The 27,606-nt window shown below is 42.6% G+C and overlaps 2 protein-coding genes and 1 non-coding gene across 5 annotated transcripts; all 3 read right to left on the minus strand.

Annotated features, from left to right (window-relative positions):
- Positions 1-520: 520 nt before the first annotated feature.
- LOC123510807 lies at positions 521-18,451 on the minus strand. Of its 3 annotated transcripts, none has more exons than XM_045266192.1 (4): positions 17,957-18,451; positions 16,455-16,584; positions 15,825-16,122; positions 521-916 (listed from the first exon to the last, which is right to left on the minus strand). In XM_045266192.1, exons 1-4 carry the CDS (start codon positions 18,228-18,230, stop codon positions 689-691), a joined length of 930 nt encoding a protein of 309 aa, XP_045122127.1. In that variant the 5' UTR covers positions 18,231-18,451; the 3' UTR covers positions 521-688. The 3 variants fall into 3 exon arrangements, with proteins under 3 accessions (XP_045122127.1, XP_045122128.1, XP_045122129.1); XM_045266193.1 differs by lacking the exon at positions 521-916 and adding an exon at positions 11,323-11,837 and having other exon boundaries at positions 17,957-18,434; XM_045266194.1 differs by lacking the exon at positions 521-916 and adding an exon at positions 11,323-13,344 and having other exon boundaries at positions 17,957-18,417.
- On the minus strand, positions 15,330-15,403 carry Trnav-cac. Its single transcript has one exon. It is a non-coding gene; the product is annotated as a tRNA-Val (tRNA).
- Positions 18,452-18,750: 299 nt separating the features above from the next.
- LOC123510808 (ceramide-1-phosphate transfer protein-like) lies at positions 18,751-22,995 on the minus strand. Its single transcript, XM_045266195.1, has 6 exons — positions 22,856-22,995; positions 21,758-21,927; positions 21,154-21,211; positions 20,569-20,734; positions 20,085-20,257; positions 18,751-19,744 (listed from the first exon to the last, which is right to left on the minus strand). The coding sequence occupies exons 2-6, from the start codon at positions 21,904-21,906 to the stop codon at positions 19,613-19,615; spliced, it is 678 nt and encodes a 225-aa protein (XP_045122130.1). The 5' UTR covers positions 21,907-21,927; positions 22,856-22,995; the 3' UTR covers positions 18,751-19,612.
- Between the last annotated feature and the right edge of the window lie 4,611 nt (positions 22,996-27,606).

The raw sequence follows: 27,606 nt of genomic DNA on the forward strand, positions 1-27,606 counted from the left end.
AGGACTGTGGCCATTAATCTTCTGACCTCCACTGACCCTTCCTAATGTTAATAAAATCGTCTAATCTTGCACAAAGGGGCTAAGAAGAAAAACAACCCACGTCTCTATCGGAATGCACTCTATAACTAAGTAACGAAATATTCAGTTGGCTTAACCCTTTCAATACTAGGAAACATTTCTACCTTGAGATTTGTGTACGATTAGACATTTTATTTACATTAGGGAGGGTCTATGAGGGTCAGATGATTAATGACTAAAGTTTTCACTATTTTAATCTCCTACATAAGCTTCTAAAAGTGTACAAAATCACCAAATAGTAAGCAGAATAAATATGAAAACGCGTCGTGGTACTGAAGGGGTTAATACTAGGTTAGGTTAGGTTAGGTTAGGTTAGTTTAGGTATGGTCGCTTTTTCAATACCATTCAACGTATTATAGGAGTGAAGTTTGATTGAAGGTACAGAAAGGAGAGAGAATTAGAAGTTGATTTTCTATTTTCCACGATACACAACAACAATTTAGTACGAGAAGGTGTCTCTGAAAATGCTAACGAATTATGGGAAAAAATGTCAAGCACTAAAATAATTGAAGGTACTCGGAATCTAAGTAAGTCCGTGGTAATGGGACACATGTGGCTTTCCTCAGCACAGGTGGCGGGTGCGTGTTGTCAAAATAAACAATAGGAAACTTTACAGTGTTTTGACTAACTCTACCTCTCTCTCCCTCCCAGCCAGCTGTCGCCATCCTCTTCCGTCGCGCATGTCCGAAGGCGTTCTCAGGCGCCTCTCTGTCTCTGCCTCAGCCATGCACGGCGCCACTCCTCCAGCCCTCGCAATGGTCCGCAATGAGACACGATTACTCATAGTCTTGACTGGCTTGGTTCCTGCGCCTTCCACTCCATCACCAACAGTCAGCCTCTACAGGAGGACATGAAGTCTAATTTGTCATGTGATGGTTAGTTCAGAAAACCAAATGAGACGAGTTGTCCTGTGGCATTAGTAAGAGAATAGAGTGTTTAGGGGAGTTAAGAAAATCAAGATGGAGAAACGGAGTTGAAAGCTAAAGTTACGCACCACTCAAGGACATAAGATTCAAACACTTGGTAGTCACTGGATGGTTAGTGAGGATCAAACGAGGCAAACAATGGCAACTCAATACAGGGGGTGTAGCTCGAGTAAAACGCGGTCCTGATACAAAAAGAGTTGAAAGCTAAAGTTAGGCACCACTCAAGGTACGGACCAAGATTGGAACTCTCGCTTGTCCCAGGATGGTTAGTCAAGATCAAACGATGCAAAAACCACCTGTCCAATGCTAACTCAATGCAAAATGTGTAGTTCGAGTAAAACATTGCTCAGATGTAGAAAGACTCAAGTTGAAAGCCAAAGTAGCGCACAGCTTAGCGTGTCCCTTACTCTCGCGTCTTTACTCTCGCCAACAAATCAATCTCGCTGCCTTCAGAGGAATGAATCACCACGTGTCTGGGTTGCACTAAACTGAGGCTCGTATTCTGAAACGCTTTGCTCTCTCACCATCACTACTTTCCAAGGTCTCTAGTTGAAGATATTTGTCTTTCTAAGCGCATCTTTATGGTTTTGGAGATGGATTAGCAAGAGAAACTGTCTTGAAAACCTTTGTGGCCCTGAAAATTTATCGTGGCGAGAGAGCTAGTTGTTTCTGAATACGGACGTCACTGCCTCTGTTACACTGACCAGGAGTAAGGAAATGCTTCTTAAGAGCCGCCACCACCCCTACCACCACCACCCACCACCACCAACCGTAGCCATTACTACTACAGCAGACAATAAAAACATCTGCATTTCTGACTTGACTCAGTCTCTTTATGACATAAGGCCTGCAATAAGGAAATGCTTCTCACAGCCGCTAACTGCCTCACCACTACCACCATTACCACCACTACCACCGCCGCCACCACCTATGACCATTACCAACAATAGTGCAAGAGAAATAAAACCATCTGTATTCCTGCTTGCTCCCACCACCACTCCCATTTTCACCACCACCATTAGCAGCATGAGAACCATCACCAATTCTACACACACACACACACACACACACACACACACACACACACACACACATGGCCTCCTGTTCCTCAAACGCGGAAATCCCATCTTCTCTCTTCTTTTTTAACACGGAAATTCCTGCACATCAGCAACACGCACGCAGCATCCAATACTTTCCCCGCCTCGCCCCGCCCCGCCCCGTCCCACACGCACGGACACATCCCAGCAGAAACAATGGGGGTGGTGTGGTATGGAAGGGCGCAGATCCACCGGAATGAGCTAAATAACACTTGAAGGCGAAGAAGAAACACTAAATACGTTTTTGTCAACCTGTACCTGCCTTGCATCTTATTTCATCTCTCTCTCTCTCTCTCTCTCTCTCTCTCTCTCTCTCTCTCTCTCTCTCCAGTGTCCACGGTTTAATATGCGACAAGCGGTGCATGGAAGGGTGGCAGGTTGCGCCGCCACAAAAATGGCTAGTGTTTATTATCAACAGGTCAGCACACGGGCGCCTGTACGCAGACCACAGCGAGGCCACGGGCGCAGAGGGAAATACGACTATTGACTGGCTTTTGAGGCCTTGCTTTTTTTCCCCCTTCCCTCTCCCTAGTAATAGTCACGTTGTTGTTGTTGGTGGTGGTGGTGATGGTGGTGTCGGAAGTGGGATCTATCTAGTGGTTGAAAGAATGCTGTTGCTGGTTTTTTTTTTTCTCCTTCTTTCAAACCCATAAATCAAGATATTTTTTTACGAATCCTATACATTTTTTCCTCTCCATCTTTACATCATCTTCTATAAAGCCATGAATTAAGGTATTTTTACGAGTCCTAATGAGTTTAAGTAAATTAGCTTGTAATGAATGAGGCTCTGGAATACGCGAGTCTTAACACTGGCCAGGCTTTGAGCGAGAAGATTCATCCTTTACACCGCTGACGTGGCTTTGAATAATGGAGACTAAAAAGCCCGCAACAGCGAGGAACTTCTTTCAGGCACAAGGGAGGCCAGGGCATGACAGCAGAGGTGGGGGCGTGAAGAAAGAACTGAGGTAAATATAGCGAGGGAGACGTGACGAGGAAGGAACGTGTTGAGCCAGGGGAGTGTGATGTCATGTTAGTTATGTTTTACTGTGCTAATGTTTTGCTTTGGTGTGTTTTAGTTCGTCTTTCAGACATACTTTACGTTTTGTGTATGCATATTGTGTTTTAATCCTTGCAAGTTCGTGTTTTTCAATATTTGCAACCTATGCGTTATGAAACACGGGTAAACATACTCCTTAAGTGACATTAGTACTCAGAATGATACCAGCGCGCCATGAAAAAAACAGGAATAAAACACCTTATAAGTAACATGAGAGTCAAGGGTTTCGGTGTGAGACGCGGTATTCGTCTGATGGAGCGCCGCGCGGCGAGGTGGCGGCACAAGTCAGGGGCATTAAAGAGGAGAGCCACAGGTGACCCCGGCGCCCATGGGTTATTCAGAAGGAGCGGTGGGCCGTATAGGCTGCCACCCGCCACACACACACACACACAAACACTGACGCCCGCGCCTCCATGCCTCCACTTACCTTCACCTCCCCGGAAACTCTTTAAACAATTCGTTTTTCAGATTAAATACAAACTTCTTAGAAAATCTCATCGAAATTCACACGAACGTGGTTAAAACTGTCGAAATCTATTGAGTGAGAATACGAAAGACATATTTACCTAAAACCTCTTTCAAATCCAGGATGATTTCACCACGACTCGTAGCATTTTAATAAAAGTTCAATAAACTATACGAATAGTAAAATTCACAAATAAAGAACATGAAAACTTATAATTATTTCCTACACACGATTACTTGACACTTCTACTCCCGACTCAATCACAGACAAAGCTAACCCCGCCTCACTTCACACCGTCACTATGCACGCGTTGCTCTCCGCTCCATAAACACAAATAAAAAGTGAAGTATAAAAAGTTATAATCCTCAGTTCAGAAGCTCAGAGACATGATATGCATACATCACCCAGTGTGTCATCCAGATTAAGCCTTCAGTGGAGGAGAGAAAACTTAGCTACACACACACACACACACACACACACACACACACACACACACACACACACAAGGGATTTTCAACCTTCTATCCTTTCTTTTTAGCAGGGTGGATCCGACAAGCAGTCAACAGAAAATCCCAAAGAAGCGAGGGAGGGGGTGAGAGGGTGGAACTGAGAGGGAGTCAGCAGATGAAGGGGGCGGGGGGTGAGGTGTTACTCACCTGGATGGGGAGCGGTGGAGGTAGACAGGTAGGTGGAGACAAGATCAGGTGCTCAGTGCTACTCCACACGTCGCTTGCACAACACGCACACGCACGCACGCAGAAAGAGATACACGCACACACAACACTTTTATCTGCCTTGTCTTTTAGTTTTTTTATTTTCTCCACTTTTCATTTCACTGTTGTTTCTTCTTCCATACGTGAATTATCTCACGCAATTACCTCCAACTTTTTTTACGAGATCATAAAAGTTCCTCTCCTGATTGTTTCACAGGGACAGACGGCGCTCCCTTATTGCTCTGTTATTTCTTTCTGTCTCTCTTTTTTTTTTTCTCTCTCTCTCTCTCTTCCTTACTGCTCGCTTTCACTCTGATTTCTTGAAGTTTACAATTCATTCACAAACTTCAAATATGCGTATGTAACGTGATAACGAACTCTATTTTCTCATATACTGCCAAGAACTTACGTTACACTGCACTAACTTCGTCACAGTGGAATATAAAATGATGAACCTGAGTTGTTTTGAAAAGCTGGACATTTACTGACACAGCTAAGGACGACTGTATCATGTTGTCACTGGGATGGTGGAACAGAAGACTAAGCTCGTTGTTTTGTACTATTATTTTAACTCAATACGAGCAGTGGAAAGGCGGCCGCGTGCTACGGTGAGGCGTGCGGCACAGGACTGCCCGGCGGCGATGGAGGGAGGCTTATGGAAGAGATGATGACATAACACGAGACGGGAAGGTCAACACTGCTGCTGATCTTGCTCCCGGTCAGGTCAGGACGGGTCGGCGAGGGGACGTGGTGTCACTTGGGATATCACCACAACGCGCTGCCTCTCTCAACAATCTTGCATAACTGGACTGAAGGTTTAATACAAGCATCACCTTTCTCTCTTCACAGGATATATACGTATTACCAGAGGCTGTGTACCGGTGTCTATAGAATACTGGTGTGTATCTTGTCCAGTGTACACGTTTCCAAAGCACAACTTCACACTAACACTCAGCAAAAATTATCACTTCTCTTCATCACACTTATAACATCACGAGAAGCATCAATTCAAATTTTCCTTCAACACAAACTGAGGTGCACTTCACTTCTTCACGCATCACGCACATCCGTCATACGTACCCACTTTGATCACGCTTCTCTTTTTCTCTCTCACTCTCCCGGCGAACAAGAGAGAGCGCTTACACCCCTCCTCACTGGCACGCAGCTCCCTGGCTACTGGCTATATTGCACGCGGTCTGCCTCGCCCGTCACTACTACTGAGAACTCGGAAGCTGCCCCCGGCCCCGCCCCAACCTGTGCTGCTGCCTCTTGCTTGGCCCTGCCTCGCCCTAAGCCAGTGAGTTCTCTCCCGGTCTCCCCATTTTTGTCTTCTACTCTCAAGCCAGCCACTTCATACACTCTCTATCTTTGTCTTACCAATATTTCATCATCATTCATACACTCCTCGTCTTTTCCCTCTCTCAATCTTCTCTAACTCAGCCATAATTCACACTCCTCTACCTCGTTTCTCCTGTATGGAATTAAATCCCCATTATCTCATTGCACCAATACTTTGTCTAACGACCAATCATCGCTTCTATCTCAGTCGCTGGTTCATTCCATTTGCTTCGGCACTGATTCAGTTCACGTGTTCGCTGACTTTGTACGGCTCGAGCTTCACTGCTTCATGCATACAGACGCAAATGAGTTGGTTGCCACGCACGAACAAAGTAGGATGGATGTGGGGCCGTGGTTATGAGGTGTAGTGTTCGAAAATTAGGGGAACAAATTGGAAAACACACACACACACACACACACACACACACACACACACACACACACACACACGAACCGCCATTAATTCACATAAATTCCGCTCTGCACGGGAAGCAGAGGGCGCCGTGTATTGAGAGCACACACCCACAGCATGCATGGATTAACTTCCCATCTCGCTGTCTTGCCGACAAATCCAATGTTAGGTCAGTGTTGCCAGACTCGCAGCAACAACAACACAATGCTCTTAGTCCCTCCCCTCCGCAATGTTGTTCCCTCCCCCTCACAACCCCCCCCCCACTCCAGCTAGTCTGTTCCCCACCCGGCTCCTATAACCTCCTACACCCACGCCGCTCCCTACCTAGCCCCTCCCGCATCCCTACTGGAGAGAGGCAGCTTCCCCAGACAACCACCAGATGGCAGCAACTCTCGCGTCGGGCGCCCAGGTGTGCCATTCACAAAATTACATCACGAGGGAAAATTGGCGTATGGGTGAGGCCACGAGGGCTGAGATAAGGCACGGTACGGAGGGAGACCCTTCGCCCAGTTCTGTATCAGCCCTAGGACGAGATGTATAGGCATCAGCCGCAACATGACATGACCCAGAACACCTCAACGCATCTCATACAGCTGCCCGCCCGTATATACTCTGATACGCTTACTCTTACCTCATTTATTTTCAAAGACCATAGAGATGATTAAAAGGGTTCTCAAGAGTGTTACACCTATTAACTATGTAAAATAATGTTCATGTTTCACTAAAAGGGTCACATATAATTAGTTGGGTTACCAAAATAAATTTCCTGTTCACAAGAATGCCCTAAAATAAACCCATGTAGCCTCAACTAAAGCCTTTTGAATGCAATGAAATGCGAAGCAAAAGTGTTTCAGAGTATTGTCTCGAGAGAGGAGAACGAGCATCACGCCAAACGAGGAGTGAGTGGGCGTGACCCAGCTGGCGGCAGGGCGAAGGAACACGACGTTTACAAACCATAACCCTGACGCTAAACAAAGTTGTCTGCACCTGTGTAAGCCACCAGAGAGGCGTGTCTTCGTCAGGTGAATGAGCGAACATAAAAACATACAAAAAATTATAAGAAAATGAAATAAGAAAAGCTGCAAGAAGCCATCAGGCTTCCCTGTATAAAACATAAATATCATCCTTATAATATTGCCCATTGTTCTAATCTTCCTGCCATCGCCATGACCCATCACAATAATCGAGGTAATTCCTGTCAGTTTCTTTCTCCGCGCAAGGATTCACCAGCAGAAACATAATGGGGAAAAATGTATGGTAGGAGAGAGTTGCTGAGCTTCTGATAAGCTGATTCACATCAAACACGATACCGGGAGGTAGAACCTAATCAGACGCCAGCATATGATGGTCTCACATTATATCCTTCTAATTTTGTTCCTGTTTCAAATACCTTCCTCGTGTGTGTGTGTGTGTGTGTGTGTGTGTGTGTGTGTGTGTGTGTGTGTGTTACTACAAGACATGCTTATCTCCCTTTTCTCCTGTCTTCTTCCTGCTCCTCCCTGCCTTCCCCATACCCGCGTCACTCCGATCAGCCTTTCTTTTCATCTTCCTTGTGCGTGTGTGTGTGTGTGTGTGTGTGTGTGTGTGTGTGTGTGTGTAAACAGAGAGCTACGTATAGTGAATGGATAGGGAGAGCGGAGAAGGGCTGGGGTGACGGGGCTGAGGAAGTGGAGTGGATGGATAGTGGCTATACAGAGCAAGGATTGTATAGATAATTACGTCATTAGGTTAAGTTTTGTGGAGTTTGCAGTTATTCATTCTTCCTTCTAAACGAACTCTGAATTTAATTCGATGCAATAAATACCTTTATATTGATTTTTCTTTTTTCTTTGAGTTTCTTGGGTTTACCTGTCTTGATATACAGGTGTTCGTCTCTGTACCTCTAAAAGTACGCTACTGCCAGATCATCAATAACCGTGTGTGTGTGTGTGTGTGTGTGTGTGATAGCACCTTGCTGCTTTTAAAAACGTCTACGTATTTTAAAGTATTCTTGGGTTTTCAAAGCCACCTATTTCTTTTTTATTTATTTATTTTTTTTTTTTTTTTGTGGCTCGAGACAAATTAACATTTCAACATAAACAGAAGAATCACGCTAGACAACACACACACACACACACACACACTTGCATCTCTTCATTGTTCTCATCTACTTTTTTTTTTTCTTTCCTTATCTAATAATCTTGATTTTCTTTCTCTTTCTCTTCCTTTACTTATCTTTCTTCCACCCATCCCTTCTTCCCTCCCACGCCTCTTTTCCTACTATCCCTTCAGTTCCTTTGTCAGGCACTGCGTCTCAAAGGCACGGCGAGGGAACACGGGAATCGCCACGCTCGGCTGCCAGGGTGGGGGGGGGGAGAGAGAGAGAGAGAGAGAGAGAGAGAGAGAGAGAGAGAGAGAGAGAGAGAGAGAGAGAGAGAGAGAGATTTATCAGTTCATATTACACATAATACGTCATATATTTTCCTCTACCCATTTATTTGAAGATTATAGTCTATCAAGCCGAGGATATATATATATATATATATATATATATATATATATATATATATATATATATATATATATATATATATATATATATATATATATATATATATATATATATATATACTGTATACACAAAATACAGTGTGTGTGTGTGTGTGTGTGTTCACCTCGGTCGCCTACTGGTCACACAGCCACTCTTCCCCATTACGGAACGAGCTCAGAGTTCCTAGACCGATCTTCGGGTAGGACTGAGACCACAACACAATCCGCACACCGGGAAAGCGAGACCACAACCCCTCGAGTTACATCCCGTACCTATTTACTGCTAGGTGAACAGGGGCCACACATTAAAAGGCTTGCCCACTTGCCTCGCCGCACCGGGACTCGAACCCGGCCCTCTCGATTGTGAGTCGAGCGTCCTAACCACTACACTACGCGGTGTGTGTGTGTGTGTGTGTGTGTGTGTTTCACTGTTTGATCTGCTGCAGTCTCTGACGAGACAGCCAGACGTTACCCTACGGAACGAGCTCAGAGCTCATTATTTCCGATCTTCGGATAGGCCTGAGACCAGGCGCACACCACACACCGGGACAACAAGGTCACAACTCCTCGATTTACATCCCGTACCTACTTACTGCTAGGTGAACAGGGGCTACACGTGAAAAGAGACACACCCAAATATCTCCACCCGGACGGGGAATCGAACCCCGGTCCTCTGGCTTGTGAAGCCAGCGCTCTAACCACTGAGCTACCGTGTGTGTGTGTTCACTGTTTGATCTGCTGCAGTCTCTGACGAGACAGCCAGACGTTACCCTACGGAACGAGCTCAGAGCTCATTATTTCCGATCTTGGGATAGGTCTGAGACCAGGCACACACCACACACCGGGACAACAAGGTCACAACTCCTCGATTTACATCCCGTACCTACTCACTGCTAGGTGAACAGGGCTACACGTCAAAGGAGACACACCCAAATATCTCCACCCGGCCGGGGAATCGAACCCGTGTGTGTGTGTGTGTGTGTGTGAGTAACAGAGAATCATGAGTTTATGAGCCATACCTTCTAAAAAGACAATGAAAACCTATACGCAGTACATGCAGATGCTTCAGCATATATCATGGCAATCAGCACGACCAATTCCCTTGATAGACCTGGATGGAATAGTCAGAGAGAGATGGTGAAGCAGGAACAAACTCTAAACAAGCCGGTGTGGAGTTGTCAGTAAAGATCTGGTAGAATTAGCTTTAGCAATGCAGTCATCAGGATGAAATACAGATAAGAAAGATGAAAAGAAAAATTGTTGAAGATATTTTTGGTTAGGTGTTATGAGTCATGATAGGATGAGGTGAGTTGAGCCAAAGCTCGAGATTAGAGAAAGTATGTAGGATATGTGAAGATAACCAAAGCTGGTGGTGTACAATGAAATTTCTAAGTATGGAGCTTTCAGCAAAGAGAAAACAGGTATGAATGTTCTCCACTTGGAAAATCAAATAATCAAGAATTTTATGAAGTTTGAGTTATTAGGTATGTAGACATCACACATTGATTTAGCAGAACAACAAAACAGTGGGAAATTCAAAAACTTGAAGAGTGCAGGCAGTAGAGCAAGTTAAATCATGATGCATATAGTACACATAAAATTAATGATAGTTGGTATTAGACCAGAAGTAAGACTTGAAATTGCAATAGTTGCTAAAGTTAACATTAATTGGAGGAGATATTAGAGCACTTCTTGGTAGCTGGTGTGTGTGTGTGTGTGTGTGTGTGTGTGTGTGTGTGTGTGTGTGTGTGTGTGTGTGTGTGTGTGTGTGTGTGTGTGTGTGTGTGTGTGTGTGATGTATTCACCTAGTCGTTTATTGCAAGGTTTGAGCAGGGCTCATAAAGTCCTGTCTCAATATCTACGTTAATCCAACTTTTTCTTTCACGATGTGTACATTGGCTGTTGTAACAACCTCCTCACCCAATCTATTCAAAATGCACTAAGTTAATGTGGAACTACACTACTTCTTGATGTCCCTTAAACACTGATTCTTCCCAATCCCCTTTTTTGAGTGCCCTCATCCATCTACTTTCACTTTCCAACAACACCAGGTCTTGTCAGTTCATCTTCTCAATGCAGTTACCTATTTTGCACATTGTTATTAGGTCTCCTCTTTCTTTTCTATCTTGCAAAGTTGACAGTCCTATTTCTTCAATCTTACTTCATAAGTTAGGTTTTTCAGCTCCAGTACCATCTTTGTCCTTTGAATTTCTTCCAACTTCTCTTCCAACATCTCTTTATTTCTCTTATCAATTTTGCATCAGTAAACAGACTTTATATAACTGTTCATCCCCTCTGCATATCATAACACTTCCTCCTCTTGGCTTCTGCATAGACATTACTTATAGCAAATATGTTTACTCTTCCTTATTTTATATACAGGTACCGTACATACTTCTGGACACCCATATTGTACAATTTCAGGAAAATTTCATAATTCATAATTCACAATTCCTATCCAATCACATCCTCCATTGTGAAATCCACCTCAATCCATGCAAAACCTGCCACATCATTCTTGCATGTGCTCTGTCGCATAACACGAGCAAGAGCAGAAGTATTTGCCAGCCAGAGGACTGGAAAGAGAATGCAATATAGCCCAAGGAAGGAGAACATGCAAGAGGTAAGATTACATTCTAGTTGGCATAAACAGTATCTTACTTTTCACTTCTGTTGATATCATTTTAAAGGTGTGCATAACAGATGTCACTAATATTCAGTTTTATCTTCTTTTTTCACAATTTACATCTTACAAATCTTTCAAAACTCTTTCCGATCAACAGCAGTTGTGGCAGACAATGCAGTGGGTATCCCTTACTACAGGGAATTGTTTGCCAATCCCCACTTTGGGTAAGATGTCATCACCCTCATTTTGTCTTCATTTCATCTCAGATATTTTTGTGTTTATTCCTTGTAATTTCCTCATTGCTAATATCAACTGCAACTGTTGCAAATTTCCTTTACAAATAACAGGTTTTCACTGCCTTGATTTTGAACATCGTTCTCATTCTATACACAAATCTCATGTCATATGTTAAATAAAAACCATTAAAAATTTTTGGTAACTTGCAGGTTCCTGTTATCACACATGCAGTTACTTAACTCTCTTCCTAAATCATTCCCTATTAACTAAATCTAGATATCATGTCATGTAGTGGTGAAGTGTGAGGTGGCCAGCAAATTGTTCAGTTCAATCCCAACACACAACTTGCATTACAGCACTGGAAGAAATGGTTAGGAAAGTGTTACAAGTATTCTAAAAGTTACTTATATTATTTACACAAATAGTTTACATTTGTTGCTCAAATAAAATAAATATTTCACTTTCTTCTTTTTATTGTTTCACAGGACAGCCACACTGCTGGTCTTTCTGTCTGCCTCACAGCAGTCCCTCTGGCTATCTCACAGCAGTTTCCTGGTCTGCCTAACAGGAATCTCCTGTTCTGCCTCACAACAATCTCCTGGTCTGCCTCACAGCAGTTTCCCTGCCTGCATCACAGCAGTCTCACTGACAGCTTTACAGCAGTCTCTTTGGTGGCCTCACAGCAGTCTCCTTGGTGGCCTCACAGCAGTCTCCCTGCCTGCCTCACAGCAGTCTCACTGACAGCTTTACAGCAGTCTCCTTGGTGGCCTCACAGCAGTCTCCCTGCCTGCCTCACAGCAATCTCACTGACAGCTTTATAGCAGTCTCCTTAGTGGCCTCACAGCAGTCTCCCTGCCTGCCTTACAGCAATCTCACTGACAGCTTTACAGCAGTCTCCTTGGTGGCCTCACAGCAGTCTCCCTGCCTACCTCACAACAGTCTCACTGACAGCTTTACAGCAATTTCCTTGGTGGCCTCACTGCAATCTCCTTGGTGGCCTCACAGCAGTCTCACTGACAGCTTTACAACAGTCTCCTTGGTGCCCTCACAGCAGTCTTCCTGCCTGCCTCACAGCAGTCTCACTGACAGCTTTACAGCAGTCTCCTTGGTGGCCTCACAGCAGTCTCACTGACAGCTTTACAGCAGTCTACTTGGTGGCCTCACAGCAGTCTCCCTGCATGCCTCACAGCAGTCTCATTGACAGTTTTACAGTAGTCTCCTTGGTGGCCTCACAGCAGTCTCACTGACAGCTTTACAGCAGGCTCCTTGGTGGCTTCACACTAGTCTCATTGACAGCTTTACAGCAGTCTCACTGACAGCTTTACAACAGTCTCCTTGGTGGCCTCACAGCAGTCTCCCTGCCTGCCTCATAGCAGTCTCATTGACAGCTTTACAGCAGTCTCCTTGGTGGCCTCACAGCAGTCTCCCTGCCTGCCTCATAGCAGTCTCATTGACAGCTTTACAGCAGTCTCCTTGGTGGCCTCATAGCAATCTCACTGACAGCTTTACAGCAGTCTCCTTGGTGGCCTCACAGCAGTATCCTTGCCTGCCTCACAGCAGTCTCACTGACAGCTTTTACAACAGTCTCCTTGGTGCCCTCACAGCAGTCTTCCTGCCTGCCTCACAGCAGTCTCACTGACAGCTTTACAGCAGTCTCCTTGGTGGCCTCACAGCAGTCTCCCTGCCTGCCTCATAGCAGTCTCATTGACAGCTTTACAGCAGTCTCCTTGGTGGCCTTATAGCAGTCTCACTGACAGCTTTACAGCAGTCTCCTTGGTGGCCTCACAGCAGTCTCACTGACAGCTTTACAGCAGTCTCCTTGGTGGCCTCACAGCAGTCTCACTGACTGTGTCATAGCATTCTCACTGGAAAATACATTTAAATTCTTTACTTGGCTATTTGTGCATCCTGTTATGTAGTCAATCATGGTTCATGAAATTTGAAAACCATTCTGAATACATAATAAATGCATGATTAGAAGTGTGCATGCGTACGTAAGTGTGTGTATGCATGTGTGCATGCATACGTCTATGTGTATTTACCTATTTGTGTCATACAGAGCCCGAGCTAAGCTCTCTGTGTCCTGCCTCCTTGTCCCCACTTGTCATATCTCTCTTTCATCTGGTTGATAGACACCGCATCTACAACATCACTATTCAGTTTGTTCCACTTGTCAATACTATGATAAGGGAAACTGTATTTCTTCACATCATTTAAACAAATATCTTTTCTTAGTTTTTTTTACTTGTCCTCTCAGGTGACTACTTAGGGCCGCTTTTATCAAATCCCTGTCCAGTATGTCAATTTTGTTCACTATTTTGTATATTGTTATCATGTCACCCCTTATTCTTCTCTCTTCCAGTGTGGTCAACTCCAACCTCTCCAGTCTCTCCTGTTAAGTTATCTCCTTGAACGCTGGTATCATCCTTGTTGCCAGCCTCTACACCCTTTTCATCTCCTTCACATGTTTCTTCATATACTCTAACTGAGGTCTTATTACAGTGCATAGTATTTTTCTCATTATTGCTTCATCCAGATAGTGAAATGCAAGTCCTATATTCTGAAGTATATTATATGTTTTTCCAAATATCTTGTTGATATGTTTCTCCAGTGACAGATTTTTTTGTACAATTACACCTAAGTTGAAGCTTCTCTTCACTGGCCTCTCCAATTACCTCTTCTCCCAGTTTATAAACCTTGTTTAGCCTGTATTTACTTTTTTCCCATTTTCATAACATGATACTTGCTTATATTATACTCCATTTGCCAGTGTTTACTCCATTCCTATATCTTGTCCAGATTCTCCTGTAGCCTATTACAATCTTTCAGATTTTTCACTCTCCTCATCATCTTGGTATCATCAGCAAACATGTTCATATAACTATCTATTCCTGCTAGCATATCATTAACATAAATAAAAAACATGATAGGACCAAGCACTGACCCTTGAGAAACTCCACTGGTCACCTTTCTCCACTCTGATTTCTTTCCCTTCACTACCGTTCGCATCTCTCTCCCTACCAAGTAATTCTCCATCCATTCTGCTAATTTGCAACTCACTCCTCCAGTCTTCCTTAATTTCCACATCAGTCTATTATGTGGCACTTTATCAAAGGACTTCCATAAGTCCAGATAAACAGAATCCACCCAACCTTCTCTATCTTGCAATATGTCAGTCACTCTTGAGTAAAAACACAATAGCTAAGTTGGACACGCATGATCTTCCTTTCCTAAAACCAAACTGTCTTTCACTCAGGATGTTTTCACTTTCCAGATACTCACTCCATTTGTGTGTGTGTGTGTGTGTGTGTGTGTGTGTGTTTCACTGTTTGATCTGCTGCAGTCTCTGACGAGACAGCCAGACGTTACCCTACGGAACAAGCTCAGAGCTCATTATTTCCGATCTTCGGATAGGCCTGAGACCAGGCACACACCACACACCAGGACAACAAGGTCACAACTCCTCGATTTACATCCCGTACCTACTCACTGCTAGGTGAACAGGGGCTACACGTGAAAGGAGACACACCCAAATATCTTCACCCGGCCGGGGAATCGAACCCTGGTCCTCTGGCTTGTGAAGCCAGCGCTCTAACCACTGAGCTACCAGGCGTGTGTGTGTGTGTGTGTGTTTCACTGTTTGATCTGCTGCAGTCTCTGACGAGACAGCCAGACGTTACCCTACGGAACAAGCTCAGAGCTCATTATTTCCGATCTTCGGATAGGCCTGAGATCAGGCACACACGACACACCGGGACAACAAGGTCACAACTCCTCGATTTATATCCCGTACCTACTCACTGCTAGGTGAACAGGGGCTACACGTGAAAGGAGACACACCCAAATATCTCCACCCGGCCGGGGAATCGAACCCCGGTCCTCTGGCTTGTGAAGCCAGCGCTCTAACCACTGAGCTACCGGGCGCGCACGTGTGTGTGTGTTTCACTGTTTCACTGTTTGATCTGCTGCAGTCTCTGAGGAGACAGCCAGATGTTACCCTACGGAACAAGCTCAAAGCTCATTATTTCCAATCTTCGGATAGGCCTGAGACCAGGCACACACCACACACCAGGACAACAAGGTCACAACTCCTCGATTTACATTCCATACCTACTCACTGCTAGGTGAACAGGGGCTACACGTGAAAGGAGACACACCCAAATATCTCCACCCAGCCAGGGAATCGAACCCCGGTCCTCTGGCTTGTGAAGCCAGCACTCTAACCACTGAGCTACCATGTGTGTGTGTGTGTGTGTGTGTGTGTGTGTGTGTGTGTGTGTGTGTGTGTGTGTGTGTGTGTGTGTGTGTGTGTGTGTGTTTGAGTTAGTATAAAAGGTTAACTTACTTTCTTGTCGAGATATCTTTCCAAAAAGGCAAGGTGACTCACATAGGCATCGATGCCTTTCTTGTAGCAATCAACACTACGCCCATAGTGAGAGGCAATCGCTTCACCGTACACCTGGTTGATAGTACCAGGAATTTGGGGAGGTGAAGGTGGCGAAGGTGGTGGGTCGACCGCCAATAATGAACAGTGAGTGGTGGTGGGGAGGGATAATGAATCTTCCATACATTCATCTGCATCAATGAAATGTGGTTCATCCACCTCATTTGTTGGCTGGGAAGCTGAAGCCACGCCATTAATTCTGCAAAAGAAAAAAAATTTAGTAAGAGCATTACCCTCTCCCAGGAGTTAGGTAGGGATAATAACTCAAAAAAACTTTTTCCCAATTAAAATTAAAATGGTGAGGGAAAATGTACCACTCTGAGTTATGACCTTGTCTGTAAGGACACTTTGAACAATGAAAAAATGTGCTTATTTCATAAAATGGTAATACATAGTTAACATCTAAAAGTGAGCATGAATTACTAGTTATCAGTGAGTGATAAAGGTTTCTGTCAACCCATGGCTAATGTCTAACTTTTCAAACAATTTACTTACAGATATTTCTCAAAAAATAATATAACAATTACTTACTTCAGGTACATGACAGATTTATCTTCCACCTCATCCACCTCAATCCCACCAACGGACTCACTGTCCCTCCCCAAGATGTCCCAAATGAGCTTGTTCGTGTCATCTGGGTTCATGGGAAGAGGGCCACCACCTGTGAAAAGGAGGAAATAACATTCAGCAAAACATTCACCATCATTACTTGAAATGAAGGATAAGACTGCAGAATAAGGCTGACCTTCCCTTTTGCCACCAGACTCCTCCCCAACACCAACAAGCTCATGAACCTATTGGGAAAGGCAGGTTTGGGTGTAGAAAGTCAAAATAGACAAAATTTGGCAATTCAAGAAAAGAAGCCATATTTGGCTGAATTGAAGAAAATCCAGAAATCCCTAAAATACTGATGAAATCTAACTGACTAACTAAACCTAATCTAACCTAGCAGAAGAGGGGACTATTAGAATAGAATAGTGTGTATAGCTATATATATATATATATATATATATATATATATATATATATATATATATATATATATATATATATATATATATATATAGTTCTTTGAGCCTGGTCACTCCAGCCCCTATTTTTTCCAGCCGTGGTCACTCCGGCCTCCCCCACGTTTGACCCAAGTCACTCCAGCCCTCCTGGCTGCCCGCACATTTACATGTGTGTGTCTGAACCATGCAAGTAGGTATGTTTTTCTTTTTAACTAAAGAGAAATGTGAACAATGTATGCTTATTGTTTCATATATATACAGAAATAAGGAAATAATAGACCAGTACGAGCAAAAAAAAAAAACATTTACAACAATATAGCTCTACAGTTGTTTGGTTTTGAAGCACAAGACAACCGGATCAAAGTACATAGTATGAAAAAAAGCCACTTTGGTGTAATAAATTACATAAAATCACAGTTTCATCATGGCTTCCTTCTCGTGTGCTGCTTGCTCTGCCAAAATGCGCCCCAGGCGGTCAGGTTAGGTTAGGCAGCAGAGAAGAATGATACTTTCCACTGTTGTTCAAACAGTGTTTATCGTATTTTCATAAGCAAACAAGGAGGCTCCGGAGTGACCAGGTTGGGAGGCCAGAATGACCAGCGTGGGGAGGCCAAAGTGACCAGGGTTGGGGGCCGTACCAACTGAGGGCCAGAGCAACTAGTGGCCAGAATGACTTGAAAGCTCAACAGACAAAGTACATACAGACATACAGTAAGAATGGTACGGTACCTGAGCATATATGAGGTGTGCATTGGATACAAGGACTTATTCTATTGATTGACCAGTTAGGGTAGATTAGATTAAATTATGGATTAGGGTTAGTTAGTCTGTAAGATTTCATCAGTATTTTAAGGATTTCTAGGGACTTTTTTCCAATTTATGGAACTTCAAAATTTCATCTATATTGGCTTTTCCCACCTAAAAGCCTGCCTTAACCAAGAGGTCCCCGTGCTTGTTTGTGTTGGGGAGGAGTTTTTGCAGGACCAATGTAAAGATTCCACACTGCATTGCCTTAAATCTCACCTGTCTGCGGTAAAGATTTCTTATATTCACTCCTCTCCTTCATGGCCTTGAACTTCACATTTTGCCATCTTTTTTCCACCTCCTCCTGCTTCCTGCCGTTGCCGTGGGCATCATTAATAATCTTTGTTATTGAGGCCCAGGCAGCCCTTTTAAGGCGCTGAGGGCAGCATTTGTCTCTCAGCACAGATTTGTGCTCCTGCAACTGCTGCAGCATAAGGTGAGTTTCTTGCGGCAACCAGTTCACCTTCCTTTTGCAAACTTTAACCTCCTCCATTCTTGGCAAAAACAAGAATAGAGAGCGACACAGCAACAGAGTGACTTCTTGGGGACAACAGCGTAACAGGTCAAACTTCGCGGAACAACTTGGTGGAACAAGTTGTAAACAAAGTAAGTTGTGACAAGATACTTGCGCCTTGCGTGGGATCTACAAATCCCTGTAAAATAAAAACTAGATTATTATTTTTTTTTTTTTTCTATTTGACGACAAAACTGCAATAAACAAAATCAATATTTGTAGAATATTAGTGTTTTGCTTTTTGGTCATTTCATGTGTTCATCTCAGCTAAGGGTGAATGCACACGAGCCACTTTTTTGTGGTCAATTGCCGTAACAAAAAGTGCCGGCCACAAAAAATGGTCGCCACAAAAAGTGGTGAGTAGGTGTAGCTTATACACGAGCGTGTGCATCAAGATGTGCATCCAGCCTGCGAGAAGAGACTAGTGCTTACATATATTCTAAGCGCTTGTCAATAACTGAAAAGGGGAATAGGAAGAGCTTTCCAAACATAATTCACATTTTAGTTTTATAGACATTTTTATTTACTTATCTTTTTTACTATCGTACATAGATACATTATGCAGAGTGAAGAGATTGTCTTCTTAGAGACTGGCTCGGACTCTCGGTCACTCGGCTTGTCATACTAAATTCTAGTCTCTCTCTCTCTCTCTCTCTCCTTGAGTTAAGAACCGATTTCTTTTATTATGGCGAGTTAAATATTCCTTACTAAGATACAGATTTCCCTTTTTTTTTTTTTATTGCTCTATTTGTTGTTCAAATTTTGTAAAATTACTCCACCGCTCACAGACCAAAGGCGATGGCCTTATAGTTGGCAACACTGACACTGCCACATGCAGACAACCCGCTCAGAAAAAAAAAAAAAAACGATCGTGGAAAAAAAAAGTGTTAGGCATCCACCAGCGCTGTCATACTAACGGGGGAAAAAAAGTGTGAAGGAAGCCTGAGATGTGCATAAAGGGGGGAAATTACCATTATGACAACAGAGAAAAATGTTAATCCTTAGGTAAAAACAAATGGATAAATAAAAAAAAGATAGTGGTGCATTTTCTTGGTTCCGATTAATAACATTAGAATTTTCTTTCGAATAAAAGTGCAGTTCAGCACGTCAGGCTTAGAGAGCATTTAGGGTCACAACCACAGAACCTTAGAACAGCTTACAAAATAAACAAGGCTCAAGTTAGCAGATCAAGCTGGGCAATCTTGGTAGTACATAGTGTTACCAGACCACCTTACAATCCAACCATAGAAAAAAAAAGATAGATAAAAAAAACAAGAATAATTACAGTTATATTCAACCTTGTGAGTATTTCATAATGCGTGCTGGGTTCCACGTCACCAAGGGATGAGTAAGTGAAACCATCAGGGAAGATCAAGATACCCATACTGCTGGTAGAGCTTCTGAGTGAGGTCGTAGGCAGCCTTCATAGCAGCTATCACTTGGTCCATCTCCTCCCTGACAGACTCGTCCACCTCCGTCTTTCCTTTTGCTAACTGCCACGGGGTAGAGGCACTGGATTACCACCTCATAATGTAAATAATGCATTGTGCGGTGTGTGTGTCTTGGGGTAACGAACAGAGCACTGGATTTAAGGTCGGTGTCGATGTGTAGCTATGCTCAATTTGTTCTCCCCCTTTTTCTGTTCCAATTTGAATAATTTTATTTTTGACTATTTACTTATTTTTATGGGTATTATCAATATATTTTTATTTTTTTGCCAAATTTCAATTATTATTAGTATTAGTATTATTATTATTAGTAGTAGTAGTAGTAGTATAGCAGCAGTAATAGTAACAGCAGTAGTAGTACGAATAACAACATTAACAGGCTCACCCTCTGCATGATGGTGGCGTGGGCTGGGATGGTGAAGAGAGCGGTGGAAGTGGTGGTACGTATCAGCCAGCCATGGTGCTTCCCCAGGGTGGCCCCGTAGAGACGAGACACTTGCCCGCCGAAGAAGCCTTCCCGTGGCCGCATAATCAACACCAGAAACTCCGTCACGAACTCTGAGGAGATTTCTGGTATTCTAAGATTATACTTGTGATGTTCAGTGTTCGGTGAAATTATTGTTGTTATTGTTGTTATCATTATTATTATTATTATTATTATTATTATTATTATTATATTATTATTGTTATTATTATTATTATTATTACTAGTAGTAGTAGTAGTAGTAGTATCATTATTATAATTGTTATTATTATTATTATTATTATTATTATTATTATTATTATTGTTGTTGTTGTTGTTGTTGTTTTTAGTTTCACATGTGAAACTAAATCGTAGGGAACCATAAACGCTTGACTGACTGACTAACCAAGGGCGCGATGTAAGCGGAGGAGTGTTCTGGCTCCGGACGGCTGGCCCCGGCGGTCTGCTGGCACGCCTCCATGTGCTTGCTTCTGTTCAAAGCTCAACATGTCATTGACCGTCGTGTAGTGGTCGCCGTCCTCGCTCTTTCGGTGCTCTTGTAGGATTTTCACCTGCGAATGACGTTAGGTTTGAAGTTAAGTGTATTCATGTAACATAATATATAGATGTTTTTTTTTTTTCATGCTCACATCATGATACTGTGAATGTCAGAAATTAAGACTACATCTATAAAAAGAGTGAATGATGACGAAACATGACACTCCTGTCTTCTGCATAAAGACACAATGGAACTGTCTTTCGTCACATCCCCAACAAAAGAATAAAAATCGTGTTTATGCAAACATTGTGGTGCTCTGAATGTCAGTAAGAAGGACTACAGGTATAAAAGGTTTCAGTTATGAGCGTACATGACACTCAAGTCTTCCACACGGGGGCGCAATATACATCTTAGACTCTGCCACGTGTGACAGCTTGTACTGGTTTGGCAGGTTGAAGGCCAACAAAAAGCTCTCTCAGTTCGCCTGCTCACCTTGGACTCTACTTCACTGGTGACCATGTTGAAGATGGGACCCATCACACCCAGGAACCTGTACGGGGCACGTGTGTAAATAAAGATACGAAAGGGAAGCGAGAGAAAATGAGGGAATGAAAGAAAGATATTAGAAGATAAAGGAACGTGGAAAACAAAAGGCAAAAGGGAGAAGGAAAAACTACTGAATAAACGGGAAGATATTTGAGAAAGGAGAATCAGAAACTGCATGGAAAGCGAAAGGGAGGAAAGGAAGAGAAGGGAAATGATAAAAAGAGAAGATAGAAACAGCAAACAGCAATAAAAGGAAGACAAGGCATGGACGTAGAATGTATGAGATATAGAAAAAGGAAGAAAAGACAAAAGAAATTAGAGAACGTGGAAGTATTTGGAGGCGAAGGAAGAAACAAGCAAATGAGAGAAATAGAATGAAGGGAATGGAAGGAAAACTATAAACAATGAGAGAGAGAGAGAGAGAGAGAGAGAGAGAGAGAGAGAGAGAGAATATACGCATCGCACTCAAGGTTATAATGCAGCTGCCAGTACTCTCAAGAAGACACGTGATTACTGGTGCATTGAAGACAAGAAATGCGCTCGGCCTTACTTATTCATCTCCAGGTAGGCTCCCATGTAACCATCTAGTGACAGCTCGTTGTCTGGCGTCGGCGTGAATCCTGAGCGAAGCAACTTGAGGTCCATGAGCAGGTCATCTTGGGTTGCCGCCTCCTCCTTGCTCGTTTCCTTCCCGTCCATTGCGCCGCCTCGCCTCGCTGCCTGCAGACATTTGAACGCGCTCACCCTCACGTATCCCCTGCCATGACCTATCTCGCCCATATGGCGCTCTTATATCAAAACTCGAGAGAGAGAGAGAGAGAGAGAGAGAGAGAGAGAGATTGCTATTACTTAGCCAATAACAGTATCACATTAAAATAATGATGCTAATAATACTAATCTATGCATCATGACTTAAGCTCCACACGAAAGTAACCCAAGATACAAAAGCCATCAGTTCTCGGACATAGTTGTGGATTAGCACGACACAAAATCTGCAGCAGACGCGCAGCGAAAGTAACCACCTGGGTGTTTAACAGTTGTAGCCAACCACGGTCTAGTAGACCATGTAGCCAACGCCTCCCTCCCTCCTTCCCTTCCTGTGGTCTCCGTGACCCCGAAACGTGACTATTAGCTGGTGCTTCAGAGACATGTAATCCTACATCAATCCCCACACACCGCCCGACGCACCATAATTCCGGGTTACCTGGCTGAGAGTAACTTTCAAAGTTTAGACCTACCTGAGCGTGCGTGAGTCAGCCAGCTGAAAGGATCGGTAGTTGCTAGCGGAGCGGATGGAGGGCGTCTCCAAGCTCTCAGCTATACAGTCACCGCTCGCTGGCTGCCACACGCCGCCACAGCTGCAGCCTGCACGCCACGCTCAACGTATTGGGTACATTAAGTGACTAATCGTCTACTGAGTATGAGATGCCAAGGGAAATCCTTCCAAGAAACCCGTTAAAACGTTTTTCCCACACGACGCTATTACAGCATTTCAGCAGCAGCGAGAAATATAGTTACAAACTAAGCCAGCATGTTGTGATAACCTACCTTGCTAAGCCTAATAAATCTCAGACCTACTGAAAGATCTTGGGTGATCTAGATTTCCTCCCTAGGCTTGCACCGCTCATTTATGCCTGGTTATATTCACCTGGAAGCAGAGATCACTATGTATAGGAGACCGAGGCAATGCACACGTGTCCGTGGGTAGCACAGTGCAGGCTGACTGTGGCGGCCAGCAGTGACGGCCACTCTCACTCGGGAGCAGGGTGGAGGCTGGAGGGCCATGACACCATTGTGAACTGAACTATTATTTCCGGCAGTAAGTGTGCATTACGTCGGGACATGACTATTGCAACCCTTTGTTAATTTAGCCCTGCAGTCATTTTACCAGTTCATCCCACCACCGGTTGCTTTATGTAGTTATTTTTGTACGTAGGGGCTACCCTTGACCTTCACTCCACTCTCTGCAAAGGTCACTAGGATGGTTAAGCTCAGAGCCAGTATCAGTCTGTCGCTGTCCTACATTGCCACTCGTGGACTTCCTGAAATGATTGTTTGGTTGGCCTGGCTTATATGTAATGACTCAAGGGAATCTCTAAGTTCTTTTCTCCAAACGTTTCTGCATTTTGACAACTTTTAACACACTATGATGCATTATCGCTATAATAGTGATCTTACTTTTATGAAAGTTCGTTTGGTTTTAAATAGTGTTTATGTATTCCTAGGTATTTTAACAAGGATTCTGCACCATTGATGAGAGAAAACACCCATGAGAACATGCCAAGCCTCAACATATCCTCTAACAAAAGCCTTTATGAGCCAGGTCAAGAGGACGACTTGCGACACTTTATTCTCTGAGCCATATTCTGATGGTGACCTAATTACCTCTCTACGCCATGTGAGGTTGCATGGTGAGATTGTGTTACCTGGTGGGATGTGTGTGTGTGTGCCTATGGTGTGTATGTGTATAGTGGTATGTTGTGTGCTCAATGAAGTGATTGAGAACACACACACACACACACACAAACCGCGTAGTGTAGTGTAGAGGTAAGCACGTTCGGCTCACAACTGAGAGGGCCCGGGTTCGAGTCCCGGGAAGCGGCGAAGCAAATGGGCAAGCCTCTTAATGTGCAGCCCCTGTTTACCTAGCAGTAAGTAGGTACGGGATGTAACTCGAGGGGCTCTGGCTTAGCTTTACCGGTGTGTGAGTGTGTTGTGGTCTCAGTCGTACCCTACGATCGGTCTCTGAGCTCTGAGCTCGCTCCGGAATGGGGAAGGCAGACGACCGTGCTGAATTACACACACGCGCGCGCGCGCGGGCGCCGAAAAGGCGTAATGTATTTGAGGACACATTGGGAATAAACCTGAGCAGGTTAACTCTGGAGTATGAATATCTTGCAGGCATGGTGTTAGGTTTGTACTTTTGTATTCGTTTATATATATATATATATATATATATATATATATATATATATATATATATATATATATATATATATATATAAAGGAGTCTTACTGCACTTTATTTCTGTATAGAAATTTTTGACAAGGTGACAGCCACGCGGTGAACTGCCCCAGACCGGCAGATCTGACGCCTCTTAGATATTGCATAGAAAACAAGCTTTGAAAGGGTTAACTAAACTAATTATTATCTTTTCCTGTTCTGCCTCGTAAACATTACATAGATAGACAATACTAAAGCAAGGAACTGAAGCTGAGAAGAAGGAAGGGACGAAGAGGGGAGTTGATGGGAGGAGATAGAAAGAAGAACGAGGAATGGAGACAGGAAGAGAAAAGAAAAAGATGGAAGAGAAATTATGAAGAATGAAGAGAAGGTAATGGATAGTTAGGAGGAAGAGGAGAAAGAACAATAATAATAGCTAATTAGAGGTGAAAGTGGGTGGGAGAAATAAAAAGAGGAGTAAGGAGATTCCCTCCTGTTGTCAGGTGTCATTGGTTTTATGAGTAGTTTTGAGATCAGTTTTATTTATTTATTTTCTATTTATTTATTTATTCATTTCATTTTTTATTTTTTAGGTTTTTGTTATATATGAGAATGGGAACAGTTGGAAATTTAGGTAGACATTGAAGGGTAAACAAGCAGTCAGTCAGCTTAGGCCTTTGATGGCAGGTCGTCCCTTATCAGCTATTATCACCTTCATTTCGCAGTCATTATAAGCCAAACATGGCTCAGAGTGGAGCCACCTGCCCATCATTATATCACATCACATCATACAGACTCGACATGACTTAATTTTGTTTGGATGAGAGGCAAGATGGCCGCCCCACCAGCCAACCGGTCCCCTGAAGGTGCAGCCTCTAAGCTCCGCCCACCCGCTGGTTCAAATACGTTTTCCTATCTTTTCTCAACTCTATTATTCGATTTTTGTATTATGTTTTAGGGTTTCTATGAATCTTTCCTTGCTGTTGAAATGTTTCTCGCGCTTATGTTTGGTAAATATGTGGCGTTTAGTGGTGCTGTATCCGGTGAATATGAGCCTTTTCAACGGTCAAAATTTACCATTTGCGATTTAGGACTATTTTTTATTTCAATTTATAACGGGACCTTTATGGTACCAGAGAATCACCTATGGTCCTTTAAGTGTGAGATTAACCTACTGAATGAAATATGGGAACTTTGGAATGATATTTAGTCTTGTTAAACATAGATTTTATGTTTTATATTTTGTTTGTTTATGTTTCTGCTTCATGGTCTAACTTGTTGTACAATGCATAGAAAAAATAGCTCATACTCAGCAAAATGTGTTCAAATACTCACCATGTGAAAATGGTTGGATTTTACAAGTTTTTAATAAGTTTAGTTTTTAATGTTTTTATTTTATATAAGCATTCGTCCACGCGTTCTCTTCTGGTTTTAGATAAGTGTTGGATGCCTGAGAAGAGAGTTCATATTGTCTAGTATTTTTTTTAAAGAAGTATAAAATCGAAATGGGTGGACGTATTAGCAGTGTTTTAAGTGAAAATGTTTTTATACTTTTACCGTACATGTTTTACACATTTTTTTTAATTAGTTATGCTGAAGATGTTTTGATGTTTTGGATATTAGTTAAAGTATCTATCAAGTCATAAAATATCAAGCATTTGGCAATAGTTTCATTTTTTCATTAAGTCGATTTTGAAATGAGTTCCGTTACGTATACGTAAATCAGTAATCATCACCAACCCGCCTACCCGGCTGGCTAGTGATGTGACGTCATCAAGTGGGCGGAGCTGGCTCAGTTGCCATCTACCATCTATATTTAGCTAATATTTAGCACACTGCATTGTTTTCCAGCCACCGGTTTCACTAAATGGAGCCACATGATTATGCTCGGCTATCAGCTGTTTATATGCAATTTTCATGAGCAAGTGTTGTTGTGATGAAAGGGTAAGTAAAGCATGGTTGTCCCGTGTGTGTGTGTGTGTGTGTGTAATTTACCTCGGTCGCCTTGTGGTCACCCAGCCAGTCTCCCCCATTACGGAGCGAGCTCAGAGCTCATAGACCAATCTTCGGGTAGGATTGAGACCACAACACACTCCACACACCGGGAAAGCGAGGCCACAACCCCTCGAGTTACATCCCGTACCTATTTACTGCTAAGTGAGGTGAACAGGGGCTACACATTAAGAGGCTTGCCCATTTGCCTCGCCGCCTCCGGGACTCGAACCCAGACCCTCTCGATTGTGAGTCGAGCGTGCTAACCACTACGTGTGTGTGTGTGTGTGTTCGTTCACGTATACTACAACTGGATAAAATACACGCTCTCACAGCATCGACCACGTAAACTTCACTGCTGGATGGTGTCACCTGCCACCAAACACGTTTGCTCTCTCTCTCTCTCTCTCTCTCTCTCTCTATATATATATATATATATATATATATATATATATATATATATATATATATATATATATATATATATATATATATATATATATATATATATATATATATATATATATATATATATATATATATATATATATATATATATATATATATATATATATATATATATATATATATATATATATATATATATATATATATATATATATATATATATATATATATATATATATATATATATATATATATATATATATATATATATATATATATATATATATATAGCAGCCTTCCCTCTTGCATAAAAAAAATGTGTACTTTGTTAATTTGTTTGTGTTTCTGTCTCCTGCTTGACAGTTACATAACTTTATTTAAAGTTTATGAAGTACATGGTTCTTTTCCTTTCTATGAATGGTTTTAAGGTAATGTTATGAGAGACTTGAAACTTCAATTAAAAAGTTTCCCATCTCCATGATGCATAAATGTTCTGTATGATAATTCTAACCATAAAACACCAGGTAAAAGCTGTTGTTATTTCAATTAGAACCTTTGAAAGGATCTCCTATGTGCAATGTTGACATGCTGTTAATCTGTCATTAAAATCATAAAAACACCCCTAAAAACTCGTCTCATTTCATTAATTGTTGGCCATCCTGAGATATCTTTAAAAATCTATCCTCTTTTATGCCAGTCCTTCTGATAAATGTTTAAAAATACTCATTATATTGTTTAAATAAGTGTTCAATGTTGCATGTCACATTATTGAAGGAGGACTAAACTTAATATTGTCCTGTGACTTGGCCTCTTATCTATTACTGAGGTGAATTTTCACACACGTAGACATCAGTCAGTGGTTCATTAGTTTTTCACATGGTAGTTGTATGACAGGTAAACACATAGTAACTAGTAAGTGTTGGTTTGGTGGTCACGGGTAGTTGGTTAGGGTACACACCACTGCATTATCTGACTGTACACCTTTGAATCATTGTGTATAGGTGCCATGCATTGTAATCACCAATATAAGCATTTATGGGTGAATAAAAATTTGG

The sequence above is a fragment of the Portunus trituberculatus genome, chromosome 30 (assembly GCF_017591435.1).
Source record: "Portunus trituberculatus isolate SZX2019 chromosome 30, ASM1759143v1, whole genome shotgun sequence".
NCBI classification, from domain to species: Eukaryota; Metazoa; Arthropoda; class Malacostraca; order Decapoda; family Portunidae; genus Portunus; species Portunus trituberculatus.

What these genes read in the sequence shown, in the direction of transcription:
- LOC123510808 (XM_045266195.1), bottom strand. Translation starts at nt 21,906, where the DNA reads ATGGACGGGAAGGAAACGAGCAAGGAGGAGGCGGCAACCCAAGATGAC. An exon ending in GCCTACCTGGAGATGAATAA is followed by an intron (nt 21,212 to 21,757) that starts GTAAGGCCGAGC and finishes TGCCCCGTACAG; the next exon opens with GTTCCTGGGTGTGATGGGTC. An exon ending in CCGCTTACATCGCGCCCTTG is followed by an intron (nt 20,258 to 20,568) that starts GTTAGTCAGTCA and finishes AAATCTCCTCAG; the next exon opens with AGTTCGTGACGGAGTTTCTG.
- LOC123510807 (XM_045266192.1), bottom strand. Translation starts at nt 18,230, where the DNA reads ATGGAGGAGGTTAAAGTTTGCAAAAGGAAGGTGAACTGGTTGCCGCAA. An exon ending in AAATCTGTCATGTACCTGAA is followed by an intron (nt 16,123 to 16,454) that starts GTAAGTAATTGT and finishes TTTCTTTTGCAG; the next exon opens with AATTAATGGCGTGGCTTCAG. An exon ending in AAAGATATCTCGACAAGAAA is followed by an intron (nt 917 to 15,824) that starts GTAAGTTAACCT and finishes GTCCTCCTGTAG; the next exon opens with AGGCTGACTGTTGGTGATGG.